The sequence below is a fragment of the Chelonia mydas genome, chromosome 1 (genome assembly GCF_015237465.2).
Source record: "Chelonia mydas isolate rCheMyd1 chromosome 1, rCheMyd1.pri.v2, whole genome shotgun sequence".
Taxonomy (NCBI): Eukaryota; Metazoa; Chordata; order Testudines; family Cheloniidae; genus Chelonia; species Chelonia mydas.
In genome coordinates this window covers 136894448-136915473 of record NC_057849.1, presented here as the reverse complement: position 1 = coordinate 136915473, position 21026 = coordinate 136894448, and the positions used below count along the sequence as shown (strand labels likewise).

Here is a 21026-nt window from a genome sequence, read left to right as displayed (position 1 = left end):
AAGGGCCCCAAATGGTATTCTGTACAGACAGCGCCAGAGCCACAGATGCTTAGGGATGCTTTTCTCTTAAAAAATTCTATTATTTTTAGCAGGGCCTGAAGAGTAATTCACGTGTCAGTGAGTGCCAAGCTCAAGGCTTGCAGGAAATCAACCTAACAAGGAGTGCCAGCCTCTCAAATCTCAGGGGTTAAAACATGACAAATTGTCAGTAACTAAAGCTGCAGAGCACAAAACAGTTGCCCTTTCTTCTATTTAGCATCTTTTGTGGGCATGCTTTCAGTAGAAAACACCTAACAGCAAGGATAGTATGAATGTGGGTGGTATTTTTCAGCGATTTCGAGTGCTACTAACTATATGCCCCCATGCTCTGGGAGTGTCCCAAACAATAGGATGTATATAATCCCAGGCCAGGTCCACGCTACAAAGTTAAGTCGCATGCATGTAAGTCAACATCAAGCCTCCGATTTAAGCAAGTCGATCCTGCATGTCCACACTACGCTCATTATGTCGGCCGTGTGCATTCTCACTAGCAGGGCTTGCATCAACAGTAGCTACCTCACAGCGCATGTAGCTGAGTAGAATGTTGGGCTGGGCTTGCAATGCCTTATGGGACAAAACATTGGCACAGGTGGTTATGGGACCATGGCATTAGCCTCCCATGATGCACTTTCCTCCTCCCTCCCTGAAATCAACAGCCAACAAACCAAGCCTTTGCACGCCTTTCTTCATAAACCTGGGTTACCCGTGCAGACGCCATAGCATGATAAGCATGGCCCCCACTCAGCTGTACACTGTTGTTGTGAGCATTACAAACACCTCGCACCTGATCATGCAGTATTTACACTGCTGCTGCAGGAGCCGCAGCACAGAACAACGTGACGCAACGCAAGCAGCCCTGCTCACAGCCATAAAGTGGAGCCATTCGCAGTTGCTGTCGACAGTCACGCATCACCTTGACAGGCCTGAGTGCCGTTTCTGGGCCCAGTAAACAAGCACTGACTGGGGGGGGGGGGGGGGGGCGGCCACATCGTTATCCAGCTATGGGATGATGAGCAGCGGCTGCAGAACTTTTGAACGGCACTTTCCGGGAACCGTGTGAAGCGCTTTCCTCAGCCTTGACGGGCAGCAATCCTAAAATGAGAGCTTCTCTGACAGTGGAGAAGCGAGCGGCAATAGCTCTGTGGAAGCTTACAATGCCAGACTGCTACTGGTCAGTAGGGCATCAATTTGGAGTGGGTAAATCTATTGTGGGATCTGTTGTGATCCAGGTGTGCAGGGACATCAATGGACTTCTAAGAAGAGTAGTGACTCTGGGCAAAGCGCAGGACCTAGGGGATGGTTTTGCCGCAATGGAGTTCCCCAACTGCGGTGGAGTGATAGATGGAACACACATCCCTATCTTGGCCCCAGACCACCTGGCCAAAGAGTACATAAACCACAAGGGCTACTTCTCAATGGTGTGGCAAGTGCTGGTGGATCATAGGGGCCATTTCACTGACATCAACATGGGATGGTCGAGAAAGGTGCATGACGTGCGCATTTTTAGGAACCCAGGTCTGTTCAGAAAGCTGCACACAGGGACTTTCTTTTCAGACTGCAAAATAACCACTGATGATGTTGAAATGCCAATTCTGATTCTGGAAGACCCAGCCTATCCCTTGCTCCCATGGCTCATGAAGCTGTACTCAGGCAGGCTAGACAGCAGTAAGGAGCGGTTCAACCATAGGCTGAGCCAGTGTAGAGTGGTGGTGGAATGTGCCTTTGGACACTGGTGGCGCTGGTTGGTTGCTTACTGGGTTAGACCTCGGTGAAAGCAATACCCCATTGTTATCGCTGCCTGCTGTGTGCTCCATAATGTCTGTGAAACAAAGGGAGAAAAGTTTCTGGTGGGGTGGGGGGGTTGAGGCAGATCGTCTGGCAGCCAATTTTGAGCAGCCAGACACCAGGGCAATAAGAAGAGCACAATGAGGTTCTGCATCTGTGTCTCCATGAGGCTTTGAAAACCAGTTTCGGCAATGAGCCACAGTAACGTGACACTTATCTGTTTTGTTCCTTACCAAACTGTCCCCTCCCTTGCACTTTCTCCCCTGTAAACTCCACCCCCACCAACCACTGTGTGTTGAATGAATAAGGAGCCTTTTCTCCTCAATCTGTTAAGTTTTATTATGCACACAAAGACACAGAGACAGCAAAGAAAAGTAAGAACCTTTTGCCCCAGGTTATCTGTTATACTGTGAGGGGACAAAGAAGGACAGCTTGCTTACAGATGCACTGCAAGAACAATCAAAGGTCTGAGAATGGGCGCCTTCTGGTCCTTGTACCCTCCCCCGGTGTTGAGTGCAAGGGATGCCAGACTTTCCCGCCTCGCCTCACAGGATGTTTGGGGGAGGAGGATGTAGAACTGGGCGATGATGGCAGCAGGTTCAGCGTAGGCTGCAGCAGGACTCTAACATCCAGCTGCCTTTCCTGAACCTCAGCCAGATGCCTCAACATGTCTGTTTGCTCCCTCATAATCTGCAGCATCTCTGCCTGCGTGGCACGCTCTTATTCCCTGCATGATCTCCTGTCCTCTCTGTCCATGACCTGGTTCTCGGACAGGGTAATCCTCCATGATCTGCGCTCCGTCTTGTCACTCTCGGAGGCACGCATTAACTCATTGAACAGGTCCTCCCAAGTCTTCTTTTTCCGCTTTCTAATCTGGGAAATTCTCTGTCCCGATGTGGAGGATGTGCCAACGGACAAGGTCTCAGCTCCAAGGAATGCAGAGCACAAGGGTAGCACTGACAGTGTATCCGATGAAGTGAGCTGTAGCTCACGAAAGCTTATGCTCAAATAAATGTGTTAGTCTCTAAGGTGCCACAAGTACTCCTTTTCTTTTTGCAAATACAGACTAACACGGCTGCTACTCTGAAACCAGTGTATACATTGTTTCTGGTGCAAGGATAAATTTTTGATTAAAAATACAGCCCTCAATACACTTCACTACAAGCCCCACTGTAATCACAACCACTGGCTATTGCAAGAATTGGTTTGCTGCTCCAGCCATGGTGAGTAAGGCCACAAGGCATCCATGAGAGGTCTTGTGCTGCTGCTTTTGTGAAGACATCCTTGGGATCACAGGTTGGTACTTGAGAAAAGCAGCAGGCTGGATGGTGCTTGAGGGCAGGCACCAGTGTAAAGCCCCCCAAATAGTTTGTTTTTTACAAAAGCAGCACTGGGTTGGGGGGATGGAGACAAACAGGAAGCAGCCACTGTCCCCCTCCCCCCCAGTACTGCTTGCAATACACAGTGATGCCTTCCAACCACAACCATGGCATGCTAAGGAAACAGATTACATACACAACCCAGATTTCACCAAAAAGGGGACGGATTACTCGTTTGCAGTTTAAGGGCTAGCATTCAAAACTTCCCCCGTTTTCCCTAGGTGACCCTATGTGATATCACTCTCCTGAGGGTAACAGAGGCGGAAAGGGAGCAGATGCTGTAAGTGTCTGGGTCCTTATGCTGCAATGCTGTGTGCTGAAATGATGCCAGCAGGGTTAATACTGGAGTGGCGCGGGAAAGTGTCCTACCATGGTGGCCGAAATAAGGCAGCCCTTCCCGGAAACCTTCATGAAAGCTTCCTAGAAATCTCCATGGAGGATTCCTGGGCCATCCCAGGCACATAAACAGTCTTTTTTCAGACAGCACGCTCTGCGTAGCTGGAGTGGCTATCAATACCCACTACACCTTCTTTTTTGTTCAGATTAAACATAAAAAAAACATAGCATGTAACCCCTACAGTTTGATTGGAAATATGTACTCACCAGAGGTGCCTTTCCTGACATCATGCTCCGCTGCCAACTGGTCCTGTGAAGGGATGGGCTCCACGGTTAAAAACAGTTCTTGGCTGTCAGGGAGAATGGATCCTCTGCTTGCCTGCCTCACAGTCTCCTCCTCCTCCTCAACAATGTCCTCCTCGTTGCTGCTCGAGTTCACCCGGGGCTCCTGAAAGGTATCCACAGAATGTTTTGGGATAGTGGTGGGGTCACTGCCGAAAATCGCATGCAGCTCCTCATAAAAGTAGCATGTCTGTGGGACAGAACCAGAACGACTGTTTGCCTCCCTTGTCTTCTGGTATTCTTGCCAAAACTCCTTTATTTTCACATTGCACTGCTGTGCGTCCCCATGCCCTGCGCAATCTTGGCATAGATGTTAGCGTTTCTTCTCCTGGATCGGAGCACTGCTTGCACAGACTCCTTCCCGCACGGCAGCAAGATCCACCACCTCCTGTGGATCTTATTGCTGGAGCACGTTTGCAGCCTTGAGTCTCCATGATCAGCTGTGCTGGTAAGCTCTCCATGCTGATCAAACAGGAAATGAAAATTCAAAAGTTCCCGGGGCTTTAACAGGGGAGAGTCTGTTTCCTGTGTACCTGGCTGATGTGCCGTCAGATTGAAAGTATTCCCCACAGCGGAGCACTGTGAGACACCTTCTGAGGCCAATTCATTCGAATTACACAATGCAGTGTCTACACTATCCCCATGTCGACCCATGGATGTCGAATCAAGCACTAAGCCTCTTATGGAGGTGGAGTACAGAAGTTGACTTTACAGGCCACTTAGGTCAGCGGAAGGGACTTGGTAGTGTAGACACACACATTATTAGATTGATTTAATGAGGCTTATGTTGGCCTAAGTTTGTAACATAGACCAGGCCCCAGTTTAAAAGCAAGAACTGATGCCAAATTCCAGATTTTGCTTTCTTCTGGAAGGAATCTGCAGAGTATCATTTCCTTTACAGTACCTGTAAGTCACCTGCAGTACACACCTCCGGGCTTCCCAACTTGGAGATCATGTTAACGTTACGGTGGCCTGTTGTATATTTCCTCACTTTCCAAGTTTGGTATATACTGAAGAAAAGAAAAATAATGCATTATCAAAAGCATTTTCATTCTCTATAAAGCAGAATCTTCTAAAGACACACTGAAACAATAGTCAAAGTAATTCTGCTGTTCACGGTCAGCCCTTGAATAAGAAAATGAGGGAAATATAAAAGCCACACATTTCTATTTGGGATTGTCACTTTTTTTAATTTTAAAGCCATTTTTTCTTCAATAAAATGCACCTTCCTATATTTCTTACAAGTGAGTTTGCATTTTTGAGACAGGAGGTAGTCAATTTTAACAGTTTCAAAAAAGAAAAGAGCTCAATTTATCTACTATAGTTATAGCAGCACTGTAGCAAAGCTCCGACTCACCGGTGCAGCGCCTCCTGCTGGTCGTCCAGGAATTAGCTCGATTCCAGCTTCGGAGCACCTCCTGCTGGCTGGTGTCTTCCTACTGGTACCTGCTTTCTGTAAATCTCAACCATTTGTAGCACTTCAGGTCCCGCATCCCTCCCGGACCCCGATACCTCTTATCTTGGAGTACTGCCCACAGCAGTGCCCCCACACTCTGGGTCTCCCCTCCCAGGGGAACCCCAACCCCCTCTACCCATCTTGCCTCAGTGGCTACTGCCATTCATCCTCTAGCCCCTTCTCTCAGGGGCAAACTGCAGTCCGTAATGGCCACTCATCACTGGCAAGGGAGTTGGACCTGCTGCCTTTCTAGCAGCAGCTGCCTCCTTGCAGCCCTAATACTTCCCCTGGCCTTTAGCAAAGCCTCAACCCGGGGACTCAACAGGCCAGATCTCCTCAGCTCTGCCTGCCCTTCCCCAACCCTGCTCTGCCTCAGGTACCCTGCTTGCTCTCCCAGGCAGCCAGGTCCTCTCTACTTCTCAGCTGGAGCAAGAGTCTCTCCCACTCTCTCAGCCTGCCCTTTTATCAGGGCCAGCTGTTCCGTAATTGGGTGCAACCACACCTGTGGCTGATTACCCAAGCAACCTCCCTTGGCTGCTTTTAACCCCTTTCTGACCCCCACCAGAAGCACCCAAAGTATCTAAACACTGTGGGCATGATACAAAGTTTGTTGAAGTCAATGAAAAACAAGACACCTAGATCCTGTACTTCTGTCTCAAGCAAAATTCCCATTACAAATAATGGGAGTTTTGCTTGGATAAAGAGTACTGTTTTAGGCCTAGTATAGTACTAGTTTATTAATGTGAGTAGACAATTCAAAGTCTGAATTGTCAAATCACCTAAAAAGTCAAAATATATAAATGCAAATCTACAGTACAAGCATATTTTACTTCAATTACAACTGAAAAGTAAGGAAGATCATTTCCCTCCCATTCTGTTTTTGAGTGTTATTTAAATAACCACCGTTATTTTTTCCAGTCCTGGGGTACCTTCCTTGTTCTCCATGCTTGAAAAATAATTGGAATGATTCAAGTAAACTCACGAGTTCACTGCCTTCAAACCTGAAATGAGTGTCATCCACACGTGCTTCTTACTGATACCTTTGCATGCAGTACTTACAAGGTCTTCAGTGCTTCTAACTGGGACTGATCCTTCCAATGGAAAAATATTCTTAGACTTCGGTGAGAGTGGGATTAGGCCCCAATGGCCAGAACATTTTGTTGTTAAAGTAAGACTTCACAAGCTCACCTATAGGCCTTTATTACTCTACTTATCCCCTTTGTATCATACTAGTTGATTCTGCTTTTTTGCAAGCTAATTCTCTGTACACACAGATACTGCTTCTTCTGTTAACCCTAATATCACTAAGCAGTCCCTTCTACAGTGACACTGGCCACCTCTTATTCTTTCTTTTATTCTCTTTCAGAGGAAGTGTCATTTGTTGCGGTTTATGATGGCACACAATGTTCCAGAATTGTTCCACATAGATACTTCCTCCCACTGCATCAAGCTCAGTAATTTTCTTAATCTCTCACACTTTGCTTTTTTGGAATCTAAACCCCTTGTACGACTTTGTTCCATGTACCCACTCCATATGATGTTCAAATCCAAGAACTTTTTCTTTGCTATGTTGAAGCATCTCGTGCGCAGTGCCACCAAGCTTCCTTATTACCATCATTTTCTTAGTCAATTCCTCTTTAATAAAATGCCCAAGTTATTTATGGAGGAAATCAGTGTTCTACTGTGATCCATACAAGACCAAGACCAGTGAAGCAGGATAATATACCACATTTTTAATTGCTTTGAAAGCTAAGATTTTTATTCTGTTATTGACCACATATTTATGCCCATGCAAGACAGTAACATGTATTTTGAGTTTAAACTTAATGGATCTCCATTCTTATCATAATGAGACCTATTCAGAAAAAAAAAACATAAGGGCAGGCTTTTCAAAAGAATGCTCATTAACTATCCTAGCACACGGGGGAATCAGTAACAAGCAAACACTTTGTCTTTAAATAATAGGCTATGTATGTAAACAATAGTAAGAGAGGTAGTATTGAGCTGAAATTATTAATTTATTAGCATCATGCAAAATACTAGTTTAAATGTAGAATAATTTCTGTAGATGAGTGTTTCTCCTCTCAGTTTTCAACCTTAGGAATAGCTGGTCCAAAGGATCTCTCTACTTTTCCCTATCATATCCCTCATTGGAAGCACCATCTGATCAATCAAGGAGGACCAGAAAGGACTTCCTTCAGAGTACATCAATTCTTCTCATCTGTGAGGACTGTTGTTGAGCCACACAAAGAAGTTCACCTTAACTTCCCACAAGGTTAAAGGAGCTACACTGGCAGTGATCAAGTTCTCAATGGTCAGGCGATAAAGAAACATGGACTGGAATCAAACAAGTTGCTAATATGGCCGTGTCCTGCTCTACCATCAGGCAACCACCCCATAAGAAGGCAGTTAAAGTTTTTCATCTCTTCTCTCTCATCATTAATATCCTCCAGTGTAGCAGCTGTCCACAGTTTACAAGTGGCTGAGCAATGACTTCCCCAAACAGCACAATGCTTCTGGTTCTCCACCTCATATGTTTACCATGCTGCCTTATCAGAACGAGCAGTCCATTCTTTCTCCGACAGGCATTATGTTTCTCAGTGCAGCATAATATCACCAGCAAACATGCAAGCTCCTGACAAGAACTTCTGAAACGAATTCTGCTTCTACTTGTTTTCAAATTTATTAACCACATGAAAGGCCTCTAAAAATTCATTGAAGTCAATGCTGCCATCTTTGTTGAAGTCAATGCTGCGGGCGAGGTTGTCAATGGATTCATCATCTATGTCGATTTTGAGATGAGAATTGAAGAGCTTCCATGTCTGGCGAAATTCTTCAATGGAGATCAGACCTAAAGGAGACAGAAGGGGGAAGCAGTGCACTATTCAACTCACCTGTCTCCCCTTAAAAGGGCTATCTGCCACCTACCACCGTTGGAATTTATTTGCTATATAATGACCGCTGCAGACACACATCACTTACCCACAATAACAACAAATAGATGCTTCATAGACCTGTAGTAGTAAGCAGAAATTACCCTAATGTACCTGAATGATCTTTGTCAATGATGTTAAAGATTATCTCCAGATCAGTTCTGTATCTGTACAGGGTTTCCACCAAAGCTGGTTGAACCTAAAAAGATTTTGAAATTACAATCCGTGGGCAGATCGTACCTCAATCTGATTTAGACTAACAAACAGGACAGACATTGTACCAATCTAAAAAACAAAACTAATACACAAAGCATACATTTTCAAACATTAAAAAGACTCCTTTAGCACAGCTTCCAAGCGGGGGTTTCTCCCCGGCCCTGAACAAACCGCAGTAGACAGTACTTGTCTGTCTTTCAGTTGCCAGATACATTGCCACTAGGTGGCAGTGAGAATTGTCACTGGGATAAGGAGCCTTTTACATCTATGATAAGTGATTATTAATGAAAGCTCAAATAACTTGTCAGGGTGCTGCATATTATGCTCTCAAAGACACACAACTTAAAGGTGCATATGGAAAGTGACCCGGCTGTTCTTACTTTGAAAAAAAATGGAAACTTCAGCTACAGGCCATGTAGTAAGAGGAGGCCCTGAAACATAAATTCTTGTATCAGAGGCCCAGTCTGAGGCCTGAAGCCTGAATCAAAGTACTTCCAGGCAGTGACAAGCAAAGTTGGGCAGTGAGCCAGAGGCAGGTCCCACTCACAGAAGTTGGCAAGAAAAGGTTGTTAGAGGCACGTGCACACACACACACACACACACACACACACGTGCTAATGAGAAGAACTTGTGCCTAGACGGTGGCAAGACACTCCATAGACGTAACAAGGAACAGGCAGGTGCATCTTAAAGACAGGGTCAAAGGGACAACATGATGGATAGATTCTTTTGAACTATGATGAGTAATCTGTCCTGCAACAGTATAAAAGTAGGTCCTAGAGCACACATCTTTGTCCAGCCTAGGGGGCAGTGGAGTATCCCACCACTGACTGAGCTGTGTCCATTGCCAGGGAGCACAAATTCGTAGTATGCCCTGTAGAGTCTATAGGGAACTATTACCGTGCTTCGTTTGACAATAAACCTGGCTCAGGTTCCTTCGTACCTTACTAGAGTCTGTGGTTTTTGGGGGTTCTCTTGGGGTCTGCTGTGTTAGCTATCTGCGCAGAGCTGGGGCAGCACACAGAGGGAACACGCATGCAGCCGACTATTATCATCATCGAACAAGAGCGGAGCACCACACCGGTAGCTACCGACAACAGGCCAGACTTCCGAAAGGGCTCAGCACCCAAGTGCTCCTATTTAGGAAAGTTCACACTGCAAGTGAAAGCATGATTGAAGCACAGGTAGGCATACCCATGGCAGCTTTAATCTAGCTAGCACAGCTAACAATAGAAATGGAAGCACGGGCTTCAGCACAGCCTAGCAACCTGAGTATGTACCCAGGATCCCCAGCGGACTTGCGCTCAGGTGACTAGTCCAAGTACAAGCTCATGCCACCACGTGTTCACTGCTACTGTTACTCATGCTAGCTAGATTTAAGGTATGCCTACCTGTAACCGGGCGCAGACTCACCAGCCGCGGCCCCTGCTAGTCATCTCATATTACAATCAGAACTTCACTTAACAGTGCAGATAAATCCTTAAGTCACTTTAATAAATGGAGAGATGATAAAGGAGCTCACTTCCTATTTAGCACTTTTTGAAAATATGACCATTTTATTTAGCTTCCTACATGGAAATTGAGCATTTTGAAAATCTGGCCTCAATTGTCCAAGAAATTGTCCATCCAGCCTCCAAGAAAATGTTCCTGTAAGATTTGGATATGACTCTTTTTCCTCTTACCTCTTTTATAGCTGGCTTTATTTCCAAATCATTAAAACATGAAAGATACTCGACATTTCCACCTGGAGCAAGCTGCACCAACCGAGAACGCAGAGTCCTCCATGGGAGATCCAGATGTAAAACAGATTCCACTGCTGAGGCCCATTCAGTGGCAGAAATTCTTCCTGTCAAAATGGATCATTTCATGGTTATAAATGCATGCCAAACAACACACTCTTACTAACTGCTAACAATTTTTGTTGCTGTTTTTTTAAAGAGTTGCAGAATAGTCTAATACAAATATTCTTTGACACAAAAACTAGACAATATTGAAGTGTTTTAGTACATTTGAAATAACTGTATACTGAGCAATTACTTTATTCAAAAGGAATGTTACAGATTTGAGGTCCTGCAAACATATACTGTAGCTATATTACCATGCGCAGCTGATAGGGCAACATAAGACCTAGAAAATGTGACTTGACTGTTTAGCTCTGAAATGGTGTTTACGACCTTAACATTTGGGTTATCACATTTAAAGGACACGGAGTGAGGTAGTGTAATGAGGAAAAGATTTTTGGTGCCCAAAGATTTCAATCCCTATTCCTATGCAAATAGTCCATCCAATGTCAACCAACCACAGATTTACCTTCACTTGATGCCTCAGTGTTTGTGTTCTCTAGTGGTATTGCCCGACAGCTTCGCCCATTCTAGAGACTTGTCAGACTATATGGAGGAGGTGCCCACTCTCTGGCTTTTTACCCTTGATCTCAGTTCCACACCGACATAGCTTTCTGAAGATGTCTAGCAATGGAGGAGTTTAGAAATGCTCCCGAGGCAGAGACTGCCTTAGCACTGCTGGACTTGTGCCTGCCCAAACCCTTACTCTCATAGTTGGGGCACTTTCTATCTGTGAGTTTCTTCAGCTGCCCACTTCTTTCTTAGTTGGATTTCCTCTCCTAGTGTGATGCTTAAGGCCCTAAGGCCTGGACTTCAGTACCAACCCTTTCACTCATTTCACCTAGAAAGAAGCATGCACCATTGACTAACTGTCACACCTAAACCCCACCTCCCAGGAAACATGAGATGGTTTCCCACACAGATAGTAATTGGAGGCTCCCCAGATACTGAGGCAGCAAATCAGGCTGGATAATCAAAAAATTCCATACTTCAAAGCTCTCCTATAACAAAGCTACACAGGGTCCAACACAATCCATCAGGCTCCTATATGAATAAGTGAACTGGTCAGGTTTCCTCCCCCCATTTTCAGAAACCTTGTGCTGAAATACAGTGAGAGGCAGCTCTGGACACTCCTGATTTGGAAGAAGCTTTTGTGCAGTTCCTAATTCCCAGGAACAAGAAACCCACTGGGCCTAAGTGGGGTAGTACAAAGTGCTATGTGTTATTCAGTGGAGGATGGCGGATTGACACTTGTCCCGAGTGCACTCAAAGGTATGGAATCTAACGGGAACAGCCTTCCAAGGGAAGCAGTGAAGGCAAAAGACATATCTGGCTTCCAGACTCAGCTTGATAAATTTATAGAAGGGATGATATGATGGGATAGCCTAATTTTGGCAATTAATTGATCTTCAGCTATTAACGGTAAATATGCCCAATGGCCTGTGATGGGATGTTAGATGGGGTGGGATCGGAGTTACTACAGAGAATTCTTTCCTGGGTGTCTGGCTGGTGAGTCTTGCCCACATGCTCAGGGTTCAGCTGATCGCCATATTTGGGGTCGGGAAGGAATTTTCCTCCAGGGCAGATTGGTAGAGGCCCTGGGGGTTTTTCACCTTCCTCAGCAGTGTAGGGGAACGGGTCACTTGCTGGAGGATTCTCTGCGCCTTGAAGTCTTTAAACCACGATTTGAGGACTTCAGTAGCTCAGACATAGGTTAGGGGTTTGTTACAGGAGTGGGTGGGTGAGATTCTGTGGCCTACGTTGTGCAGGAGGTCAGACTAGACGATCATAATGGTCCCTTCTGACCTTAAAGTCTATGATTCTTTGGACAGAAAATGGAGTGGCTGATGCCTTGTCCAGGGTGAAAGGCCTCCCTGAGCTAGGGACATTCTTCAGACTATCAACTCACTTATGGAGAATTCTGGGAGCTCATGAAACCCACACCCACCTAGCATGGTTTGGGTCCATTCGCCAGGCCTCACAAATGCAAAACCCTGAAATTCTTCACAAGAGTTCCATCCAGCAGTGCATTATGATGCATCCTTGATTCCCTGGCATATTCTTCTGCTCTCCCTTGTACTTATATAAGCATTGGCAAAGATCCAGTAATGAAGGACAAAGCAGAAGACCATTTTCTGGACCTACTCCAATGGCATCCAACAGCAGCCTTTTGACAGGCATATTTAGGGCCCGATCCCTTTGAAGTGTTGAGCACCTCCTGTAAGGTGCTGAGGGCCCTTAGCTCCTATTGACTTCACTGGGAATTAGGGGTACTCAGTCTCTCACAGAATTAGGCTCTTCCTTTGTTTAATCATGTATTTTACAGATTGCAGTCTCCTCAGTGGATGCCATTCATGTGAAAAATATGTTGTGCTCCTGATATGTATCAAGTATTCAGACAAACGGTACTCTTGATGTACTCCAGTTTGTGGGATGTTTGTTCTATGCAGTGTTTGTATGTCTTTACACAGGAAACTATCCTACTACACAGAAGAAATAATGTTCTATTCATAATATAATCAAATAATAATACAAATCCAGATACTTAAAAGCTGTTAACTAAATTTTAGAGAGAGTGCATTTTTGGTCCTATTTGATGACAATGCTGGCAACTTAATTTTAAGAGCTAATTACTTTCATCTGTGGTTGGTTTCATTACCTGTGTCATTTGGGTCATACTGTCTGAAAGCTGCAATGAGTTCTGATCTCCGGGAGTAAAGTTTCTCTCGTAATGACTTTAATGCAGACCATTCAACTACACTCACCCTATGAAGAAAATAATCAGAGTGGATAATTCAAGGATTGAAATTCTCTAGCTCTTCAAATTTTTCCATATGCAGTATTTATTGCGTACCAATCCCCTGTAACAAACAATCTCAGTTTAGGAGCCCTGCAACGAGCCCCCTAAAACAGTGACATTAAAAAACCCAAAAGAATGGTCTGAGCTTATTTGGTGGCTGAGTTATTCATGACAGACATTACACAGTCAAGTTATAAGTCCTTTACATTAGCAAAGTGGACTCTAGTGTCATGCATGGCAGAATTGTTCTGACAAAATTCTTGGGCCTGATTCACACCAGTATTACTCCAGTTTTACGCCATGGCATTACACCGGTGTGAAAATGGTGTCATACAATGGCGAATCAGGCTCGACATATATCCTGTACATTTGCTGTCTTATACAATTCAAATCCTTGATTCTTTTTATAGCACTGCAAATAACTCAGAACAATCAAATTAGAGCTGTTGGAACCCCTTTTATCTGTTATCACATTTGTTTTTAAATCCATTTAAAAAAAAGAAAACCAAGTAACGTAAAGGGCTGTGCAAATACAATTAAACCTCTCATGTAACTTCTGCCATGAACAATTCACACATTCTGGGTTCATATTGATACACTGTACATGTATCCACAGGCGCCGGCTTCTAATTTTCCCCAGGGGTGCTCAACCCCCACTTAGCCCCAGGCCCCACCCCCACTCCACCCCTTCCCCCAAGGCCACATCACCAACCCGTCTCTTCCCATCCCTGCTCCACCCCCACCCCGCCTCTTTCCGCCCTCTCCTCCGAGCACCCCTCGTTTCCACTCCTCCTCGCTCCATCCCAATGCCTCCCACATGCTGCAGAACAGCTGTTCAGGAGGCGCTGGGAGTTGATTGGCAGGGGCCACTGGCGGGCGGGAGTGGGGGGGGAGGGGCAAGCTTGGGTGGAGCACCCACGGAGTCGGCGCCTATGCCTGTATCCATTAGATGTGTTGTCCTTACTGTACCTCTGGTGAAGAGTCTGTTTGCGTGTGCATTTACTGACTTGATACTGCACAAAGCGAGGTATCAAATCAGGATTCAGTTTGAGATAAGCACCACGGTTGCTGCCATCTTCATAGTAGTTAGAGGCAGAAAAAATAGTGATAACCTGATAATAAAAGAAAAAAAAGAAATCAGTGGGATTGATTAAAGCTGCCCCCTTTTTGGACTGAAGTTTAAAACTGGCTTTAGAAAATTGAGACAGGTTACAAAATGAATTAAAACAAGTGTAAAACCCTAATAAATCTACAAGCCTGCCAATGGCTGCTCAGCTAAACAAAATGTCAACTCTAGTCCTGCTTCAGGACTTCATTTTTTACTTTTTCCATGAGGACTTCACTTTATAAGACAAACAACATATAATTACACTTGCCACAAAGGCAACATTTCCCTGGGGTCTAAATGGTTTTGAATCTCCTTCCCTTCCTTCTAGCCATGTGTGTCAGAGAGAGAGAGGCCAAGAAGATGAAGGAAATTACTCAGAGGAATTAAAGTAACATGTACGTTGATATACTTACAATACAGTGGGTCTTGACCTTTCCCACACTGGAACTCAGCTCCCATTAGCAAAATGAAAAGGACAGGGTGGTCATGACCTAAGTTCCCTCTAAGCTGTTCGGCAGCGCACCATGCTATCAAGGGCCACGCAGATGGGGAGAGGCACCCCTCCCCTGGCCCAGCCTCAGAACTTTGGTGGCCAGGAAAAGGCGCCCCTGCCCCAGTTCCAGCCTCAGAGCTGCCGCAGCTGGGAAGAGGAGCCCTGGCCCCGGCCCTGGGCTTGGAGCTGCAGCAGCCAGGGAGAGGTGCCTCTCCCCTGGCCCCGAGCTGCTGCGGCAAGAGAGGCCTGGGAGGAGTCCTCTCTCCCCGCCACAGCCCCAGGGTACCCTAAACCCCTCATCCCTGGCCCCACCCCAGGGCCTGCACCCCCAGCCAGAGCCCTCACCCCCCTGCACCCCAACCCTCTGCCCCATCCCTGAGCCCCCTTCGGCACCCTGAACCCCTCATCCCTGGCCTCAACCAAAGGCCCACACTCCCAGCCAGAGCCCTCACCCCCCTGCACCCCAAACCTGGGCCACAGCTCTGAGCCCCCTCCCACATGCCGAACCCCTTGGCTCCACCCCCACCACACATCACCTCCATATTGGTGCACATAACAAAATTCATTCCGCACATGGCTGTACAAAATTAGAGGGAACATTGGTCATGACCCTCAGGTTGCAAACCCATGCAATAATGAATGTAACTCATAATAATGGACTATAGCATAGCTACAAAAAGATTATTGGAATTTTAGGCTTGAGCAACAGGAAATGACCCAGGAACATCTTCCCTCTCAATTTCCCAGAACTTGAATTTACCCAGGGTAAGATTTCAGGCACAAAAACGTAGCTCAGATTCTTTCTCTACCCTCAGTGATGCAGCTCTAACTAGCATTTGTCCTGACAAATTTCCAGTGTGCAAAAAACGAGTTGCAGAAGCACGTGCAGTAAGCCCCATAATGTTTCTATTACAAAGTGCCGGTCTGCACAGTCAGTGGGCCTTTCAGTGAGCTGCTTTTTTCAGAGACACAGAGACACGCTTTTTTTAAAAAATGCACTTTCCTAAGGCAGAGACGGTGTGACTTGAGTGGAGGTTTTCAGCGATTTCAAAGCATGGGTGGCTATGGCGCCATTCTTGTTGTCATTAACAAATCTCCCCTTCAAGGTGAGGGGAGTTTTGCCTAAGAAAACCTCACACGAGTACTGTGAATATTCCCAATACCTGTTTTATAGAACTCACTCTTTTTCACCAATTGACTTAGCTGATAAATTTGAGGTTACTCCTATGGGGTTTTCTGTGAAGTTCACAGCAGCATTTTATTTTATACGTGACGATCTTACCTGCCCATCATGACTGATCTCATAACCTTCTTGTTTGCATTCATGAGACCTGATCAGCATCTTCAGATTATACCGTTTAAGCAGCCTGGCAGTAACATCGGGCCCAAAGTAGCAACCACCTCCTCGAGATTTGTTTGGTGTGCAGCCATTTTGGTTTTTTGGATCACTCCAAAGAATATCAGCCACCTTTGAAGAGCAAACCAACAGACATGATTACTGACAATTAGTACAACATAGGCTACAACCTGGGACATTATTTAGAAATGCTGGCTATTACAGGGGCCCCAAGCACAATAAGATACAGCTAGACTTCTCAGGTTTTCTTTATTTCCTTAAACTAATACATTCCTTTTGCTTGGAAAACATTTCTTTTTATTTGCCTTTATTAAACAAAAGCCATCTGAGTTGAGTTTTTAAATGTAAATCACTAGGTAGATTTTATACTGTATTTCCAAACAATTTCAGAAACTAATACTCTCCAGAGAGAACAAAATACTTGCTTTTTGTTTTCTGTTGTCTTTGGAAGACTCACATTTCAAAAGAATAGTCTAATTTCTACACTAGAGTTTTATCAGTCTCCATTGTATTAGTTTAAGGACCTGCTTTCCTAAGTCACATGGGTCAGTGGCAGGAGGCAGGTTTCCTATGTTAGAAGAGAGTTGCCCACAGAGAAGCCAATATAACCATCCACTTCTGCTTAAAGGAGCTGACCAAAGAGAAACTTGGAAAATATACCCCTGCCTTACAATTATTTTTTCAGATTACAAACAGCTCTGTGAATTAAAATCACAGAGTTGTCACAATTCATTAAATTATTGTACACTGAGGGCTTAATCTTGTTCTTTGGTAAACAAGGCAAAAGTGGAGAGAAGATGACAAAGGTAAATCCCTTCTCCCTGAACAATCAGCAGGCCCTGCATACCACAAACCCGAGGAGTTGGGATTTGTTGGGTAGGTCAGCGTCCAGCTCCCCAAGCCTGCTCGTGTGTGCGCTGCAACCACAAAATAGGTGCAGTTTTTGACTGACGACTGGGAAATTATAGCCCATTGAAACTAAAAGTACCTTTTGTACTATCAGATCCTACCACACAAGGACACTCAACTGCATCAGATACTATTGAAATGGATTGAAATGTTTGCTATTGAGACATTTTGAACACTGAGGAAATATAGTACATAAAACATATTTATTTGTAGAATAAAGTGATGTGTCTTGAAATGCATTTGAATGACCAGAGGTAGAAGGTAGAGTCAGCCATAATGAAAATTGCCTTGACTGCCCAGAATGATGTCTGAAAGAAAAAGTTTTCTCTATTCATCTCAGAATCAAAACATCCTGTTTACACAAAATAAATTCCATTTGTCTATACAGATAGTTTGTTTTTTAAGAAGTCTGTATTTGGTTTCACATACTTGTTTCCATTCCTTTGCTGTTAATTCCGAAGGCACGCTCGGCATATGAACACCGGACTCTAGATACTGTGCACCTAGGAGCGGGCCAGAGTTAGCACCATCATGAAGCAGCCACCTGTGCTCCCCAACATCCAGTAGATCACCGGTGTATCGTCTTCTATGGCTAGATGATGAAGGCCTGGTCATTCCTTTGACAGCAATAGCCTGACCAGGAAGGCATCTCTTGACTCTTATTATAGGAGAGTATTCTACAAAGTCAGTTCTTTCCAGGTCATGGTTTCTCTCTGTGCTTGATTTTGGTGGTCTCAGCACAGACTTCATCTAAAAGACAGACTCATCAGTGCATATTTACTGATGCTTATATAAATCAAAAAAGTCAAAGATGCACTATATTTCATCATATGCTCCATATCTCAGCAACAACTGCTTGAAGGAAATATTAACTCATCACTACTCTGGATTTAAACTCTGAGTTTTAACTTTTCACCAAATATAGTTCTTCAAGTCCCGGTAGAAACTTCAGTACCTAATTCCATTGGAAGTTAGATACCTATGTTGAAAATCTGCCCCTTTATCAATAACATTGGGGATGAAATGGTATTCACTGAGAAACATGGACCTGATTCTCCACTCTTTACTCTAGCATTACTCTGGTTTAACTCAGTTGAAATCAATGGAATTACACCAGTATAAAACGGGAGTAACCCAGTAGTGAATCAGACACTATATCCTTAAATAAACCTAAGCTCCTTGATTGTTCACCAGGGCTAGTGCTCTTCTGGAGCTGCACAGGTTGGCTATGGCAATTCATTTTAAAACAAACCTTTTCTTGAAAGAGTCAGGCTGCTTCTTGCATTCTCTTTTGAGATTCACTTGCACTAGCTCATTTTTTTAGCCAAAAAAGTGTGTGTATTAAACAATTTATTAAAGAAAAAGAAAATTGATTCTACTACTACCATAATTTTCTTCCACAGAGTCCTAAATATCTGAGCCGAAGCTGTCTTTCCCCATGGTCCTGATCAACATCCAAACAGTTGTTATCTACCTAAGGCGCTGACTCAAAAATATGAGTGGGGATTGTGCAGCGTGCCAAAAAATAACAGCTAGATATCAGAAACTGCTTCTGGCAGCAAATGGTGCCAGGTATCAGTTTGGAATACCACAAATGCCAGTGCATTTGGAATCCGGCTCACAAATGTCTGACTCTTACTGAAGTATTTCAATACTCTCCTGCAGAGGTGATTTCACACGTTAATTATGTGTTGCATAGCAGCTGCATTAATATCTGCAAATAACAGGCCAAGCATAGACTTGGTGTTAGTAACTTCCACTGTTTTCAGCGGGAGTTGCACCTGCTTAATCTCAGGGCCGAATTTGACCTCTTGTCTTCTGAACTTGTTTCAGTTATGAAAAGTGGAATTTTGGCTGCCTCTGGGCCTGATCCTGAAACAGGCTCCAAATAGGCAGAAATTTTTGACTCCTGTGGGATTTCACGCAGCTGCAAAGTAGCTCCATGCAGGCCAAGGAGTTCCGCTTGCACAGATCAGATTGTAGGGCTGGGGCCCCAGTGCACAACTATCACTAAAGGAAAGTTGAACCGGATTAAAAAGGAGGAAATTCACACACTGATGGATTTCCTAGTTCTCCTGAAACTTCTGCGAGTTGTTAAAATAAGGTAATTTTCATATTTTCTAGACAAACATATGGTCTTACTATATAGTGGGTCAGATGCTCAGGTGGTGTAAATTGGTGTAGCTCCACTTATCTCAATGGATCTACACTCATTTACACCAGCTGAAGATTTGGCTCAAAATGTCCATTGGCACCATTCACCACAAATGTTTCCTTCTGAAGAAATCATTGTCTCTATTTTGCTGTATTTTCTTTAGGTAGTATCTACTGTCTTCTCTAAATCTATAAAATGCTTAGATAACTTTACCTTAATATTTTTACTAGTAAACACTTTCAGAGATCACAAACAGAATAAAGGCAACTCTACAGAAGTACTGTCTCTTACCTTATTTCTCTTAAATAAATTCAGGAAATCCAAATCAGTGGTGTCTGATATTCCTCCATGTACGATTAGTACTTTGCTGTCAATTACAGTGGCAAGGGGAAGCCAGCTATAAACATCTTGCAGAAGATTTAAAATTTTTTTGCCATGGGACTGTAAAATATATTATTTTATTACATATCATTCTTGAAAGTCACTGGTGCTTATCACAACAAGTAAATAATGTGGAAGTTTCTTTTGACCTCATTGTTTTGCTTGGACTTCAATAATCTGTATGAACAATTATGCCCATTGGTTTAACCCAGAAATATAATATGAATATATACATTCCAAAATTTACCTTCAGGACTGCTTGATTCTGCCTTGATCGTTTTGTTACTCTTTCAGTATCATTTTTTCTGATGTTTATTGTTTGGCTTCATAAACTTTTCCTATTTTACTTCATACATCTCTGGACATAAGTAAAACTAACTGTTCAAATTCTAATCTCACGGTTACACTTGTATAAATGCAAAATAATTCCATTGATCTTGATGGAATTACTCTGTATTTACACTACATTCTTGAGAGCAAATCTTCTTGTTGACACACACTTCAGTTTGCACATGTTGGAAGCAAATAAGGGGGGAGAGAGGATATCTTACCCGGTACTTCTTCATAACTTCTTTTGTGAAGCCATATCTGAAAAAACAGAGACAGCATCACAAACTGGCTTTCTGCATGATCACTTTTCACTATAACCCGGCAATAGTTTCTATGATTCATGTGAAACATTACTTCGGCCATTATAGCTAGTGCATACACTGTAAATCTTTAACAATAATAATTACAAAAAATGAAAACTACAGTAACTTCTAGGAATTCTCCATTCCCTCTTTCCTCTTCCATGCCCCATAACTTTTCCAGACATTTTCCTGACTTAACAATATACACAAATGGCTTTCCTCTACTCTGATTCATTCGGTTGAGAATGAGTTTTGACCATTATACAATGTTAATGGAGCCAAAACTTCCTGGGCAGAAACAGAACCCAGAGCAAAAGGAATTGGTGGGCTCTTGCCCCATTAGCAAAAGAGAAATTTCATGCAATTCTTTTGCCTTACGGATTTTCAAAGGCACTTAAGTGACTTCAGAGCACAAGTCCCAGTGAAAGTCAATGGGAATTGTCCTCTTAAATCATTTACGTTCTTTCCAAAAGCTCCCCCACCATGTCCGTGCTTCACCAAGGGCAGGATTCTGATCTTCTATTGGTTTTATATGATTGTAACTCCTGATTTCAGTGGAATGAAGTCCTGGTGTCCAAAGCCCCACATCTCTCAGCCTTCAAATTAGCCAATGTGTGATACAACCACTCAAAATATGTGACAAATGACAATAATCGGAACATCTTAGCTTTCTTGCACATTGCACCATAATTGACAGGTTTATGTTTTTTTCACTATAAACTCCATTTTTAAAGACATTGTCTCACTGTGTGAATTAACCAACCAGTTTTGTAAAAAAACAACCCTGGGAAAATAAATGTCATTATTTGCAACCATAAGGATCCTCTCCCATGGAACATCAACAAGGTTTGAATTCTGAACCCG

At 43.9% G+C, this 21026-nt stretch overlaps 1 protein-coding gene across 1 annotated transcript in view; it reads right to left on the bottom strand.

Annotated features, from left to right (window-relative positions):
* Nucleotides 1-4909: 4909 nt before the first annotated feature.
* PPEF1 (protein phosphatase with EF-hand domain 1) overlaps nt 4910-21026 on the bottom strand; it is a 55742-nt gene continuing 39625 nt past the window's right edge. Inside the window, exons 9-17 of the mRNA XM_037901189.2 lie at nt 20082-20118; nt 19441-19590; nt 17424-17744; nt 16011-16196; nt 14097-14239; nt 12987-13093; nt 10169-10332; nt 8385-8469; nt 4910-8188 (exon numbers count right to left, since the gene is read on the bottom strand). Coding sequence (XP_037757117.1) covers nt 8004-8188; nt 8385-8469; nt 10169-10332; nt 12987-13093; nt 14097-14239; nt 16011-16196; nt 17424-17744; nt 19441-19590; nt 20082-20118 — 1378 coding nt within the window. The 3' untranslated portion in view covers nt 4910-8003. The remainder of the gene's footprint in view (nt 8189-8384; nt 8470-10168; nt 10333-12986; nt 13094-14096; nt 14240-16010; nt 16197-17423; nt 17745-19440; nt 19591-20081; nt 20119-21026) is intronic.